The following is a 16,143-nucleotide window of genomic DNA, read 5'->3' on the forward strand; positions in this document are numbered from 1 at the left end:
CTTGCGATCAGGAGCGTTCCGATCATGCAACTGCTGTGACAGCCAATCACAGCGGTAACATGACGGGAATGCCCGCCTCCTCCTCCTGACATTTAGAAAATAAGGGCCAGGAGGCAGCGGTGGGAAGGGATTAAACTGCTATAATTGGTATACTGGGATGTGGACATAATTCTGTAAGCTCATTTTGGAGGGGACGGGCTGATCTCTCTGAAGTTCGGTGGAATAGGTCAGCACATTTCATGAAATGAAAATACGCAGACAGAAGAATCATCATATATGATGGGGGGGGGGGGGGGGGTATAGAATATTTTGTTTTTCATCTGAAATAAGACAAGATCTATTTTGTCCCTGGCAGTCACAGACTTGGTCATTTGTTCCACAAGATGAAAGAAATTACTTTATTAAAGCTACGGTACTGTCTTGGCCAGCGGATGATTCCTCCGAGCCTGTATCGAGACGTCGTTACACCCTGCGTATCACTGGAGAGGGCTGCAGGGGGACATTGTCAGTAAGTACAGCTATAATGGAACTAGTGATGATGACATCTACTGTATATTAGACATGTGCACTGACCAAAAAATGTGTTTTCATTTTCGTTTCATTTGTTTTTTTTGCTTTTTTCGAAAATTCGGATTTCTGAATTTCCATATTTTCCATATTTCGAATTTCCAAATTTTCGAATTTCAATTTTCTGAATTTTCGAATTCCGAATTGTACAAATTTTTGAATTTGGATTTTCAGAATTCGAAAACTCGGAAATTCAGAAATTTGAAAATCTGAAAATTCTAAAATCTGAAAAAAAGAAAATCAGTAAAATTCAAAATAATACCTAACTATTAAATTATAGGTACTGGAATTTCCTTTCAAATTTGGCTGTTTGTGAACGTAAAGAATACAAATTTATCTGAAGTTGCGACTTATCCGAAATAACGAATGCCGCATCTAATCAAATGGAGTGGAACAGATTAATAATAATAAATAATAATAAAAAGGTTTTCTTATTATTGTTATTTATTATTATTACATTGTTATGTTCCATTCGTTTAGATACGGCATTTGTTATTATGGATAATTCGTAATGTGGGATAAATTCGTTACATTCACAAACAGCCAAATTTGAAAGGAAATTCCAATACCTATAATTTCATATTTATTATTAGTTATTATTTCAGATTTTTGTGTTTTCAAAATATTCAGATTTTCATTCTTATTTTTGGATTTTCAAATTTCAAAATTTTTGAGTTTTTCGAAATTCATAATTTCGAATTTCAGAATTTTTCCAATTTCTGAAATTTTCTGAATTTCGAATCTCCGAAATGTTGAATTTCTGAAATTCCAAATTTCCGAATTTTCGAAATTCCGAATTTCAGAATTTTGGAAATTCGAAAGTCTATAGTTCAGAAATTCGAAATTTCTGAATTTTGGAAATTCGAAAGTCTATAGTTCAGAAATTCGAAATGTGAGAAATTTGAAACAAGGAAATTTTAAATTTCGGCAATATGAAATTCAGAAATATAACATTTCAGAATTTTTCAATTTCCGGATTTCGAATTTAAGATACAAATGTTATAAATTGAGTTGCAGTTCAGTGAATAAAATAAGTATTTGATCCCCTTAATCTTGTCAATTTAAGAAGGTGCTCCTAGCGACAACTCGTTATGCGTATAAAAGACACCTGTCCACAGAATCTTTCTTCCATTCAAGCCTCACCATCATGAGCAAGACCAAAGAGCTGTCAAAGGATGACAGGGACAAGATGGTAGACCAGTACAAGGCTGGAATGGACTACAAGACCATCAGCAAGAAGCTTGGTGAGAAGGAGACAAGTGTTGGAGGCATTATTCACAAATGGAAGAAATACTAAATAACCATCAATCGCCCTCTGTCTGGAGCTCCATGCATGATTTCGCCTCATGGGGTGAGGACGATCATGAGAAAAGTGAGGGATCAGCCCAGAACTACACGGGAGGAGCTTGTGAATGATCTCAAGGCAGTTGGGACCACAGTCACCAAACAACCCATTGGTAACACAATACACCGCCATGGACTGAAATCCTGCAGGTCCTCCGCAAGGTCCTCCTTCTTAAGAAGGCACATGTACAGGCCCATCTGAAGTTTGCCAATGAACATCTACATGATTCAGAGAAGGATTGAGAGAAAGTGCTGTGGTCAGAGAAGACCAAAATTGAGCTCTTTGGCATTAACTTGACTCGCTGTGTTTGGAGGAAGAAAAATGCTGACTATGACCCGAAGAACACCATCCCTACAGTCAAGCACGGAGGTGGAAACATTATGCTTTGGGGCAGTTTCTCTGCTAAAGGTACAGGTTGACTTTGCCGCATTAAGGGGCCAATGGACGGGGCCATGTATTGTAAAATCTTGGATGAGAACCTTCTTCCCTCAGCCAGAACACTGAAGATGGGTCGTGGATGGGTCTTCCAGCATGACAATGACCCAAAACATACCGCCAAGGCAACAAAGGAGTGGCTCAAGAAGAAGCACATTAAAGTCATGGAGTCGCCTAGCCAGTCTTCAGACCTTAATCCTGTAGAAAATTTATGGACGGAGCTGAAACTTTGAGTTGCCAAGAGACAGCCAAGAAACCTTAAGGATTTAGAGAAGATCTGTAAAGAGTGGACCAAAATCCCTCCTGAGATGTGTGCAAACCTGGTCACCAACTACAAGAAACGTCTTACCTCTGTGGTTGCCAACAAGGGTTTCTCCACTAAGTACTAAGTCATATTTTGCTTGGGAATCAAATACTTATTTTACTCACTGAACTGCAACTGGATTTATAACATTTGTATCATATATTTTTTCTGAATTTTTGGATGATATTCTGTCTCTATCAAAGAGGCAATTGGATTTTCCCTGGATCAACTTTACCTGTAAATGTTAGTACGCAGTTATATTTTGTACATTTAGGAAAGAATCCAGGTCTTTCTTAAAGCAATCTACTGAGCTGGCCAGAACCAATTCTGGAGGGAGTCTATTCTACATTTTCACAGCTCTTACTGTGAAGAATCCTTTCTGTATTGGAGATGAAATCTCTTTTCCCCTAGGCGTAAAGAGTGCCCCCTTGTTAACTTTTTCTTTTTTTTTTTCTCAGACTCAGCAAGAGCTCCTGGATTTAGGCAACATTTTGGTTGGCAGTTTCCAGTCACATGATCTGGTTCTATCAAATGATGGGAACTGCACCCTGGAATATACGCTGAGCGCCAAGCAGGAGATCATTGGGCCATGTGACCCGGACGAGGTCATTAACGACCCAATAGGTGAATACCTTATTTTTAGGCATTGTGTACTTAAATCATTTTTTACCCTAACATTTCATATTTCTGATATATGCCTGTAGTATCATGTACTTCTGTTAAAAATGATCCTGTTCTCTTTGTATTGCTTTCTTTGTGTGATATACCTGGTGTTCCTGCCAGTCCCCCTGCTTTCCCATTGCAAACCAACCATGCTAAGCATTAGAGCAAATCCATCCCTGTGTGGTCAGTGTTCTGGCTGTGCCGAGAGATCAGTCTGCCTGTCCTCCATTGGCCAAGACTTCTGATGGCAGGCCCCCCTGCACAGCCATTCACTGGGAAGATCAGTGGACTGTTGTTTATCCACCCCCACCTCTCTAGGCCTCTTATTCAGCTGGGAACAGAGGCTATGTGATAAAAAAAAAAAAGAGAGAGAAAAAAAGGTATTTATAATTTGTTTTTTATCTGTACACAAATGTTTTGCCTTTCATTTCTATGTTAAACTGAATGGGTTGTTTTACAAGGTGAGGGTTCACATATAATTTTATCCGTGGTTTATGTTACTCTACTTTGCTTATAAAAATTATTGATTTTTTAACAACACGGTTGGTTTTATTGAGAAGACAGAACATAGCAAGCAATATACAGACATCACAGCAGGCTGGTACAGCACAGAAGATATCCAGAATTAACATAACGTAACAAGCGAGCCAGAACAGCAAAGCTACATGAAAAGAGAATGGTCCTAAACAACAGGCTCACAGACAGACCCGTAACATATCCTTACCAAAAATACAAATGCGGAGGAAGGAGGGGGGGCGGGGAGGAAGGGAAGGGAAAAAAAAAAAAAAAAAAGGGGGGGGGAAGGGGGGAGGCCCAACGTCAACACCCCAAGAATTCAAAACTGTTCCACCCAAGGTAACCACACCCGGTCAAACTTCTGCGGGCACCCTCTAACCAGATAAGTTAGCTTATATAGGGGGAGGACAGCATTAACCGCAGCATCCCACAATTCCACCGTAGGGGGCGTGGACGATATCCAGTGCCGGAGAATCTCCCTCCGGGCGTAAAACACCAGGAGGGAAAGCAACAGCTTACTGTACCGAGGACGCTGTTCATCCTCCTGAATCCCCAGGAGGGCGAACTCAGGCGTCATAGGAACTGCCAATTGCAGGCGAATATTTATACAATCGAAAACATCCCTCCAGAACTGAGCAATTCGGGGGCAATCCCAAAACATGTGTAGAAAAGTGCCTTCAGGGTAATGACACCTGGGGCATTCCGGGGACCGATGAGGATAAATTCTATGCAGCCTCTGCGGCGTAAAATACACGCGGTGTAAAAATTTCGTGTGTATCAGCCGGTCCCTAGAGGAGATCAGCAGCATCCTGCCTATCCAACCCAGGGATGTCCGCCCGCCGCTTGTCCCAGAGGGTGTTCATCCTAGGGGAATCGGAGCGCAATAGAACCTGATACAGCGTGGTAAGGGTCTTTGTGAGAGATTCCTGCGCCAGGGCATCTTCCAAAATTATTGATTTTTAGTTTATGTAAATTTAAAAAAGCATTTTCTTTAACTTTCTTTTTTTTTTAAAGTGGTTTCATCCTCTGGTACTGCAATGTTGCTGAGGTATCTGAATTGCAATAATGGTTGAACAAAATTACAAAAAAAGTTTAAAAGGTATATCTCATTATAAAAACAAAGTCTGACATTCACTGCAGGTGAAACTTCCTGATGCATGTGTTTTAAATGACAATGCTTGTTTCAATACCAGTGAATGTTTGGGAGAAGTCACATTTGCTGCTTTACAAATATGCCCATGATATCAATTGTAGTGCTCACCCCCCATAGGGCCGCTGATTTCAGCCCAGGTTCCTCTCATTGGTTCAGCAGCAGCCGGGCGCTCAGCAGCATTCACTCCTGTGGCTCAATGAAAAGTCTAGGGGTTGCCCTTTTCTGTATTTATTGCTGAATAACTTGGATACGGCAGGGAGCTGTAGGATACTTCTGAACGCTGGACAGTAATAGTAGGCACTCTTCACTCTGCAGCTTCTGCTTAGTCCCTTTAAAAATATCTCAGGAAATAGACAGCGCTGGAACACTGTAAGCAATGTTCCTAGGCAGGGAAGCCTTAGTATTAGTACCCCAGAGAGTTAACAGTAGAGAGTCTTGTATTAAGGTCTGTACTCACGAGTCCTTGGGTACTGGGATGCCTCCTTCCTGTGTTAGGCAGACAATTCCTTGGTGGACTCTCCAGACCGGATCCTAGGTGAAATCCCACGTTTTTAGCTTTAGAGATTCCTTGTGAATAGGCGCCTCAGCTTTAGCATAGCTGGGACCTCGATATAATTCTTGGCCAGTATTAGCTGGGCTTCTAGGGAGGGCAGCAGCTCCCCAGGCTGGGGACTTCTCCTCCTGGACAAGAACCAAGACTGCTCCAGCCCCAGACTATTTATGTGATCTGCAGCCACCTACTGGGCATGCCTTCCCAGGGATTGGCGGAGACTCCATAAATATTCAGGCTACTCTACTGCTATGTTCTGTAGGTTTCCAGAAGGGTGAAGCAATGAAACCTGCAGCTTGTGTGACCATGATCAGTCCAAAGCAATCAGCGGCTACTCCACTGATTACAGAGCAGCTCAAAAAGAACTACATTTACCAGACAGCCTAGCACCTAACTAGGAGGGTGCTACACATTTTTTGGCTAACACAATTAAAGTGTTTTTTAACCCAAAAGAAAAATAGATATCCTGGTCCCTTAAAGCAGATTAAACAGCACAGTGCTTATGATGTGTAATCTGCCCCCCCCCCCCCCTCTGAACAGTTAAAAAACCTGCCTGAACCTGCCATTTCCTGTATCCCCTCTCTGTACTGACCATGAAAACCAGGGCTGCTGAGCACCATGGTCAGAGTACAGCCCTCTGTTATCCACAGCCTGCTTACAGCTCTCTTCTATCGCCCTCACCCCCTCCTCTCTGCCTGTCAGCTCCTTGTTGTGTGTCTTCGTCACCACCCCCCATGGCTATTAGTATAAATCCCAAACCTTTAAATGTTCACTGGCAGCCCCTATATGATACTCCGGCATAGCACACTGTATATGTGTTTTCTAAAAATGAGGCTTGTAAATACCTATTTAAAGTGATCTGAAGGCCAGTCACGTGACTCGTTTGGCACCTTACAGCTCCCAGGCTTGGCTTCTGCAGGTGGGGCTGAGCCGCCATGTGATCTCCCCAGCTGACGTCAGAGGGAAATCTCAGCCCCTCCTGCAGAAGCCATGTATCGGAGCTGAAAAGTGGCCATAAGTCACGTGACCAGCCTGAAGATGGCTCTAAATAGGTATTTACAAGCCTCATTTTTAGAGAACACATATACAGTGTGCTATGCCTGAGTATCATAGAGGGCTTAGACTTATACTTTTGCCTTAACAAACACTTTAATGATGCAAGCTTATTGTTCTACTTTAACACAGGAGAGAGAACTTCTTCATTGCAGAAGAGATGTGCATATGACTTTGACAGATCATGTCCTCCTGATTCCCCCTTCATTCATTCATTCACTTTTATTCTGCTTTGAAGCCAGTGGAGTGCAATGCATTATTGCTAAGCACACCGCAGTGCTTTATAAATGTGTGATAAACCTGAACAGCCATATCATTGCTTTTTTAAATTGACCCCTTACAGTGTACTTATAAAATACTGTTTCTGTGTAAAGTGTGTAAGTGTAGCCCATTGGAGGAAATTTACTAAAGGCAATCAGACTATGCACTTTGCAAGTGCAGTTGCTCCAGAGCTTAGTAAATTAGGTTAAGCTTCACTTTGCAAAGAGTACCCAATCACATGCAAAGAAAAAAAAACAAAAAACTGCATTTTGCTTGCATATGATTGGATGATGGAAGTTGGCAGAGCTTCCCCTCATTTACTAAGCTCTGGAGCAACTGCACTATTTACAGTCTATTTGCATTTAGTAAATCTACACCTATATGTACAAGGGGACTAACATTTTCCCATTTCATATACAGACTCTGCTTAGAAATGCTGCACAGAGACTGTGTGCTGATCATCTCAGTGCAAATCTTCTGGAGAGGGTTCATCTGATTGAAAACTCTCTGCAGAGTTTAATGACATTAAATGCCCACAATTATACCAAGAGGCAGAGACTTTGCAGTCTTTTGCAAAGGCAGCTGATGCATTATTCTTTTTTTTTTTTTTTCGTTCAACCAGCATCTATGGCAGTGATTCTCAACCAGGTTTCCGTGGAACCCTAGGGTTCCTCCAGAGGTTGCTAGGGGTTCCTTCAGCATTGGGCAATTTCTGCCTCTCAGATAAGTTCCCACTGACACCATTGATATTTTTAGTTATCTGTAAGGAGGTAATTCTTCCCAATGACCACAAGTGTAAGGACCATTCTTCCCACTGACCATCACACTAATGTATCATGAGTTGTAGATTTGTATTTTTTTTCAGGGGTTCCTTGAACCTGGAGAACTATTTCAAGGGTTCCTCTGTGTTGAAGAGGTTGAGAAAGGCTGATCTATGGTATTGTGGCAGTGGGGAGTCTTCCCCGCTATCAGAGTACACTGATCAGTGCTGCCGTAGCCGGCGACACTGATCGATTGGGAAAACCCTGACAGGCGGTTGTATAGAAGTTGATCGGTAAATCAACTTCTGTACAAAGAGCCTGCCCATACATAGATTGAAATTCAGCCAGTTCAGCAGGGCCGGCAGACTTTCGATCCATGTTTGGCCATTTTTAATTCCCCAAGTCATATGAGAGTACTAAGGAACATCAAATATGGGCAGCACAGTGGTGTAGTGGGTAGCACTTTCACCTAGCAGCAATAGGGTCACTGGTTCAAATCCCAACCACGACACCATCTGCCTAGAGTTTGCATGTTCTCCCTGTGCCTGCGTGGGTTTCCTCCAAGTACCCCAGTTTCCTCCTACACTCCAAAGACGTGTTGGTAGGTTAATTACATCCTGTCGAAAAAATTGGCCAAATATGTGTATGTAAAGGACCGCGCTATACTGCAGATGAACACCAGCAGCAAAATGCGCCCTGAGGCGATACAGTTCACATAGGTAGCTCTATACAAGTCATTCATTCATATTCATGACAAGAAAAGGGTAATATTTGCTAAAATATCATTAGGTAGTGATGACATGGGCCTTATTGATTCATGTAAAGGTTGGAGTTTAATTATAACTTTTTCTTATTCTCATTTTGTTTTCTTTATATATCTGCATAGCTCTAGAGTTTGATCATAGTAAAGGGAGGCTACCAGCCCATACCAAGCTGAAGGTGAGAATAACAGGCCGCCCGGCCCGCAGACTCTCCTATACCTGGACAATCAGCTATTGCATCCTCTCTCCAAAAGGTGAGTTCACTATTTTCCCTTCGCCTTGGCCGGTCATATAGGCACGTAGCCACCGAACAAGTTATGACCCAGAACTGTTTTTGCTGTCAGCCGTTGCTGTATACATATTTCTCATACTAATAAACCAAATATCCTCTTTAGTCTGGAGGATGCGGCGCTTATGGTTGCCAAAAAGAATGTCAAATTTTGATTTGTCTGACCACAGAACAGTTTTCCACTTTGCAACAGACCATTTTAAAAGAGATTTGGCCCGGAGATGACGGTGGCATTTCTGGATCACATACAGCTATGGCTTCTTCTGAACATGAATAGAGCTAGCTTTGCCATGCACGGCGAACTGTGTTCACAGGCAGTCATTTCTGGAAGCATTCCTGAGCCAATGTAGTTTTGCCCATCACAGAATCATGCCTGTGTTTAACCCTTTCATGACTAAGCCTATTTCTGGTAAAGCTAAAATCCCTATTTTTTGCTAGAAAATTACTTAGAACCCCCAAACATTATATATATATATATATATATATATATATATATATATATATATATATATATATATATATATATATTTTAGCAGAGAATCTAGAGAATAAAATGGCGATTGTTGCAATATTTTATGTCACACAGTATTTGAGCAGCGGTGTTTTAAACGCATTTTTTTGGGAAAGGGGACACTTTTGTGAATTAAAAAAAACAAAACAGTATAGTTATCCCAATTTTTTTGTATAATGTGAAAGATGATGTTATGCCGAGTAAATAGATACCAAACATGTCACGCTTTATAATTGCACGCACTAGTGGAATGGTGACAAACTATGGTACCTAAAAATCTCCATAGGTGATGCGTTAATTTTTTTTTTTATGGTTACCAGGTTAGAGTTACAGAGGAGGTCTAATGTTAGAATTATTGCTCTCGCTCTGACGATCGTGGCGATACCTCACATGTGTGATTTGAACACCGTTTAAATATGCGGGTGCGACTTCCGTATGCGTTTTCTTTGCTGCACGAGCTTGCGGTGACGTGGGTGGTTTGAAATTTTTTTTTCTTATTTTTTTATTTATATTATTAAATTGTGTTTTAAATAGTAATAGGTGGTGACAGGTACTCTTTATGGAGGGATCCGGGGTCTAAAAGACTCCAAATCCCTCCTTTGCACTTCAAAGTATTCAGATCACCGAAAACGGTGTATCTTAATACTGTATATTTATTAAAATCCGGCTCCATTGGCAGACGAGTAAACGGGAAGTGACGTTGTGACATCGCTTCCGTGTTTACATCAAGGAGACTAGAACAAAGCCATTTCTGGCGTCATTCCAGTCTGTCACTAGCCGCCGGAAGAGCCAGATCGTCGATCGGCTCTCCTGTGCCACCGGGAGGCCCGGGAAGAGCGGCGGGAGGGGGGACGTCCGGGTGGTGATAACAACCGGATGGCTTTTACCCGCATCGATTGTTATCCTTGGAAAGCCGATCGCCCGCTCTAAACAACGGTACCAGGATGATGCCTGCAGCTGCGGGCATCATCCTGGTATAACGCCCGAAAGCCGAGTATGCACATCTGCGTACACTGGGTAGGAATGGGTTAATACAGGGCTGTCTGAGGACCCGTAGATCACGGGCATCCAATATTGTGTTTCGGCCTTGATCTTTGTGCACAGAGATTTCCCCAGATTCTTTTGATGATATTAAGTACTGCAGTGATTTAAAGAGGAAGTAAACCCTGATGAGTTTACTTCCTCTTTCATTCCCTGCAAAGGTAAAGCATAATGGACTACTATGCATCGCATAGTAGTCCATTATGTGTCACTTACCTGACATAGGAGCCAGCGAAGTCGCCGCTGTCCCCTGTAGTCCGCCGCATCCATCTTCTTGGTGGGGTCTGACAGCTCCACCGCTGTCATTCGGCGAAGCCGCGATGACGTCACTCCCACGCATGCGCACGGGAGCCGACACGCGCGGCAGCTCCGTCGTTGAGAATGCCGCACTCAGTGCGCCTGCACGCTGCTGTCTACGGCGCATGCGCCGTAGACAGCAGTGCCTGTTTTCTCGGGCAAATATCTCCTAAACTATATAGGTTTAGGAGATATTTCTTGGACCTACAGGTAAGCCTTAATCTAGGCTTACCTGTAGGTCAAAGTGGTTTGTAAGGGTTTACAACCACTTTAAAGTCTTTGCAATTTATCGATGAGAAACATTATTGTTACATGAAAATCTTTAGACGCAGCTTTTCACAGATTGGCGAACCTCTGCCCATCTTTTCTTCTGAGATATTCTGACTTTCTAAAGATGCTCTTAAATATAGAGGATGATTTTTGGATTCCCCCTACCTAAATTATGGATCTGTACTATCTTGTCTGTTTCTATAGTTAGCTAGTCTATCAAAGCTCTAATAATATTAATGGTGATGATATAATAACAATATTAGCTATAAAAATAAACACAATTCTCAAAGAAGTAAAGGTCTTATTTATTTACAAAGAAAGTAGAACACTAACATAGAAAACTAAAAGAATAATACAGAGCATATAAAATAAAAGAGGAGAGATGATGGGTTATGTAAGTACTTCCTAATTGTTCTTTTAGCTTGGCTCATTGAGAAAGAGAAAAAAGAGCTTTCATTGCTGGCCTTTACATTTTAAAGCACACTCAGACACAACCTGCAAAAACACCCTCTACCCACCCATGTAGTCCTCTGTCCAAAGAGCTACAACCTGTAGCTATACGGGCTGACCTTCCTAATCACCAGGAGGTATGTTATTACCCCAAACATCCTCCAAGATGCATGTTGCTGTCTTCCACAAGGGGGCAGTATTACTCTGTGTACAACTGCCTTGACCCAGGTCAACATTCCAGTCTAGGACCACACATCTGTTTCCTTTGATGTTTTTGCAAATTATTGCATTTATTTATCTGTAGATTTTACACAGCGTCCCAACTTTTTTGGAATTGGGATTGTATAATAGTTATAGATATGGGAGATATTCTATAGCAGATAGCTACAAAGACATGAATGTGTGAAGATACTCAGCAAAATCAAATACAATATCTGCTTCTGCTTCTTCTAGCTCTGGATCCTGCAAATAGAGTCACAGGGGAGCAGTTTCTGTGCAGTGTGACAGCACAGGGAATCTACCCGACATTCACTGTGGTTGATGCATGTTCAGTGGGCAGTGCCAGCGCCCTCACCAAGACTCAGCTATGGAGGCTTTTTTCACTGGAGAGACTTAACTCCTGTCTACAAAGTGACCCCACACCTCCAGAGCTAATATACAGAGTTCCCACTCGACACAGGTATGGCTGTTGGTCTGCTACAGAGAGTAGTCCTCGCTCTCTCTCTTGCTCTCCCTCTCTCGCTCTCTGTCTTGCTCTCTCTCGCTATTTCTCGCTCTCTATCTCACTCTCTCTCTCTTTTGCTCTCTCTTTCTCTCTCACTCTCTCTCTTTCTCTCTCGCTCTCTCTCTTTCGCCCGCGCTCTCTCTCACGCTCTCTCCCTTTCTCTCTCGCTCTCTCTCTCTTTCTCTCGCTATCCCGCTCTCTCGCTCTCCCTCTCTCTCTTTCTCTGCTCCCTCTCGCTCGCTCTTGCTCTCTCTCGCTCTCCTGCTCTCTCTTGCTCTCTCTATCTCGCTCTCCCGCTCTCTCTTGCTCTCTCTATCTCGCTCTCCCACTCTCTCTCGCTCTCCATCTCGCTCTCCATCTTGCTCTCCCGCTCTCTCTCTTGCTCTCTCGCTCTCTCTTGCTCTCCCGCTCTCTCTCTTGCGCTCTCTCTCGCTCGCTCTCTCATTCTCTCGCTCTCTCTCTCTCTCTCGCTCTCTTGCACTCTCTGTCTCTATATAAAGGAGTAAGTATGATGCATTTTAGAATTTGTGTCTTTCTTCCATCCAGCACTCGCACATGTCCCCCTGTAAACACCCCAGTCTTGCTGGACTTCAACTTCGGAGCTGCCCCTGTGGGCTCGGAGCCATTTGTGGCCGTTCTTTTGCTGGAGAATAATGGCGTATTACCTGTGAATTGGTGAGTTCACTGAAAGATTGCCCACTCTGTTGTTAGCAGGATGCAATCTGAATTTTAATAAGCACTATTTGTATCTAAATTGCGCATATAAAATAACTGCAATATAATTTTTGAGATAAAACAACTCTTTTTGTGGGGGGAAATTGTCACATGGTATTTGTGCAGCAATTTTTCAAATGAAAGTGAACAAAAAGTCCTGCGCAAATCAATCAAAAAAAGTCCTTTTAAAGTGCTAAGTGCTGATAAAGTATAAGAAAACATATAAATATATGAAACGTATAGAAAAATTTATGCAACACAAAAAAAGTCTATAAACTGTGATTCACAGGCACCACTGGTGAAAAATTGCAGATGAAAGCAGTAATATAAATCCACGGACTAAAGGCTCTCAGAACTCTCACCTCCAAATAGAAAAATCAGGCACATCAGAAAGAACTGGCCAACTCCACTCCTCGTTTCCAGCCACCAGGGGGGTCCTCCACTGTAGCAGACTATGCAGCGATATTCTCCACAACGGGCCACAAGGGCATTATATATATATATTATATATGCATTATATGGCCCCCTTGTGGCCCGTTGTGGAGAATATCGCTGCATAGTCTGCTACAGTGGAGGACCCCCCTGGTGGCTGGAGACGAGGAGTGGAGTTGGCCAGTTCTTTCTGATGTGCCTGATTTTTCTATTTGGAGGTGAGAGTTCTGAGAGCCTTTAGTCCGTGGATTTATATTACTGCTTTCATCTGCAATTTTTCACCAGTGGTGCCTGTGAATCACAGTTTATAGACTTTTTTTGTGTTGCATACATTTTTCTATACGTTTCATATATTTATATGTTTTCTTATACTTCATCAGCACTTAGCACTTTAAAAGGACTTTTTTTGATTGATTTGCGCAGGACTTTTTGTTCACTTTCATTTTTGCTGGGTAGTTTGTGTATACTATCAGGTTCAGCTGCATTTCTTGCACCTTATATTTGCACGTGCACTTTTGTTGTTGAATATTTATATTTATTTTTTCTATTTTTACCATTTTATACACTGTTTTTTTGAAGAGGTACTTTTACCCTGTTTATTTTTTGCATTTTTGAGTAGTAGCGCGAAGGCCTGTTTTCACTATTTTACCAATTTTTCAAATGCAATTAAAAAAAAAAAAAAAAAATAACACTTTCATGAATTAAAAAACAAACGCAGTATTTACCCCAAATCTTTTGTGTAATGTGAAAGATAATGTTACGTAAATAGATACCTAACATGTCACGCTTTAAATCGGTATTGGGCGTCCCCTCATGCTGCCTGTAGAAGCAATCAAGTGGCTAAACAGCTGCTATGATTGCTTTTACATTGCAGGGAATTGTCTGCTGAAAAAAAGATAACTGGATGATGCCTACAGCTGCACTCATCATTCAGATATCACCACGTCAAGTCCCCAACGTCATATGATGTCAACCTGGGGGAAGTGGTTGATAGGAAAGCAGAGGGACTGGCAGGATCACCAGGGATTTTACACAAAGGAAGCGATACGAAGAGATCAGGATACTTTTTCGGACGGTACAGCAGCCACAAATCAGGAATATGAAATGTTGGGTTTACATATTTTTTTTTTTTTTTGGGCCTGTGAGCATGTACCCAGGTATGAGACCAAGGACACATTCTCTAGGTGAGGGAGTCTAGTACCATCACCTTTTGTGTTTTCAGGATATTGACCTAGTGATTGTTTAAGAGAAAAGTATGGGTTTGGGGTTTTTCCTGAATCATACTCCCCTCGGTGGATGCAGCATCAGTCCGATGCTGCATCTGTCCCCAGTCACCTCTAAAGCCCCGTGCACAGGATTGGATTTTCTGAAATATTGGATGTCAGGCTGTTGGCGGAAAGTCTGCCCGTGTGTACGCTCCATCAGGCGTTTGTTGTCGGATTTTCCGCCAACAAATGTTGGCTAGCATGTTCTCAAATTTTCCACCAACATATGTGTGCTGTCGGACTTTCCGATCCTGTGTACACAAGCCTGTCGGACAAAAGTCCAAAGTACAAACATGCATGCTCGGAATCAAGGATGAGCCAGTAGCACTTGATCTTGTAAACCTAGCATTCGTAATGGAGATATCGCATACACCTTGTACATCACTACGTTCGTAATTGTTGGCCAACATTTGTATGACCATGTGTATGCGAGACAAGTTGGAGCCAACTAGGCTGCTGGGCTGTGGTGGGGTTGGCCGGCTCAGTCTTTCAGCAGCTCGCTGAGAGGCTGAGCCAGATGTCAGTCCAGGCACCTGGTGGATCCAGACTTTATTGTTGGGATGACGTGGGGCCTGGACTGATATCAGTGACATCAGCAGAGAGCGGACTTTGGCCCGCTCTCTGCTGAAAATGGGTCACAGGAGTGCACAACGAGATGCACTCCTGTGATCCATAGGAGAAGTACAGCCAAATGAGCTTTGACTATACTTCTCCTTTAATAGATACAGCATAGCAGCAAACAAAATATTAGACTTCCCATAAAATGTGACATACATATACTTAGTTAAGCATATAGGTAGCTAATGTTTTTGTTGTTTTCAAGGGACTTTTTATACCCGGCGGACCAGCAGATCGAGCTGGAGTTCTGGGCTGAGACTTGGGAGTTTGACCCTAGCGAGATCCACCAGATGAGAATACAGGACAACAAACTGTTTACAGTCAACCCCAAATCAGGGTTGCTTAGATCTGGCCAGCAACAGACAGTTCAACTGTCCTACAGGTAACTAATTTTCTTCCGGTATTTGACAGTCTATAACAGTGATTCTCAACCAGGGTTTTCCATGGATCCCTAGGGTTCCTCCAGAGTTTGCTAGGGGTTCCTTCAGCATTGGGCCATTTCTGCCTCTCGGATAAGTTCCCACCGAAACCATTGATCTTTTTAGCTATCTGTAAGGAGGTAATTCTTCCCAATGACCACAAGTGTAAGGACCATTCTTCCCACTGACCATCACACTAATGTATCATGAGTTGTAGATTTCAAATTTTTAGCAGGGGTTCCCCATGACTGAAGAACCTTTTCTGTGTTCCCCATGACTGAAGAACCTTTTCTGTGTTGAAAAGGTTGAGAAAGGCTGGTCTATAATAATAAAATAAATAACAAAGTTATTACTGCATCAAATAAAGCCCTTAGGCCGCGTACACACGCGGGGACTGTTCGGCCAACTTTGTCCGCTGAACAGTGTTTCGGCGGACAGTCCGCCCGTGTGTGGGCTTTCAGCGGACAGTTTCAGCGAACAGTCCGCTGAACAAGGTTTTTCGGAAATTCCGAAAAACTGTCCGCTGAAACTTTGTTTCAGCGAACAGTCCCCTCGTGTGTAGGCTTGTTCGTCAAACTAAGTTCCGCGCATGCTCAGAAAGGATTTACACGCCGAAAGTTATAATGCAGTGTATAGGACGTCGTATTTTTCGTCCCGTCGTACGTGCCGTTCACGTCATTGCGCACGGTTTCAGCAAACTGTTCGTTCGTCGTGTGTGGCCATGTCCGTCCATGCTAATTTTGA

General features: G+C 42.6%; 1 protein-coding gene across 1 annotated transcript in view; it reads left to right on the top strand.

The window, feature by feature from the left end:
* Positions 1-16,143, top strand: part of CFAP65 (cilia and flagella associated protein 65) — a 122,761-nt gene that overhangs the window by 57,198 nt on the left and 49,420 nt on the right. The window contains exons 15-20 of the mRNA XM_077447862.1: positions 356-508; positions 3,110-3,275; positions 8,495-8,623; positions 11,681-11,906; positions 12,498-12,626; positions 15,186-15,362. Coding sequence (XP_077303988.1) covers positions 356-508; positions 3,110-3,275; positions 8,495-8,623; positions 11,681-11,906; positions 12,498-12,626; positions 15,186-15,362 — 980 coding nt within the window. The remainder of the gene's footprint in view (positions 1-355; positions 509-3,109; positions 3,276-8,494; positions 8,624-11,680; positions 11,907-12,497; positions 12,627-15,185; positions 15,363-16,143) is intronic.

Source organism: Lithobates pipiens, unplaced genomic scaffold (assembly GCF_037356315.1).
Source record: "Lithobates pipiens isolate NorthernLeopardFrog02 unplaced genomic scaffold, aLitPip1_a1.2 Scaffold_22, whole genome shotgun sequence".
In the NCBI taxonomy this organism is placed as follows: domain Eukaryota; kingdom Metazoa; phylum Chordata; class Amphibia; order Anura; family Ranidae; genus Lithobates; species Lithobates pipiens.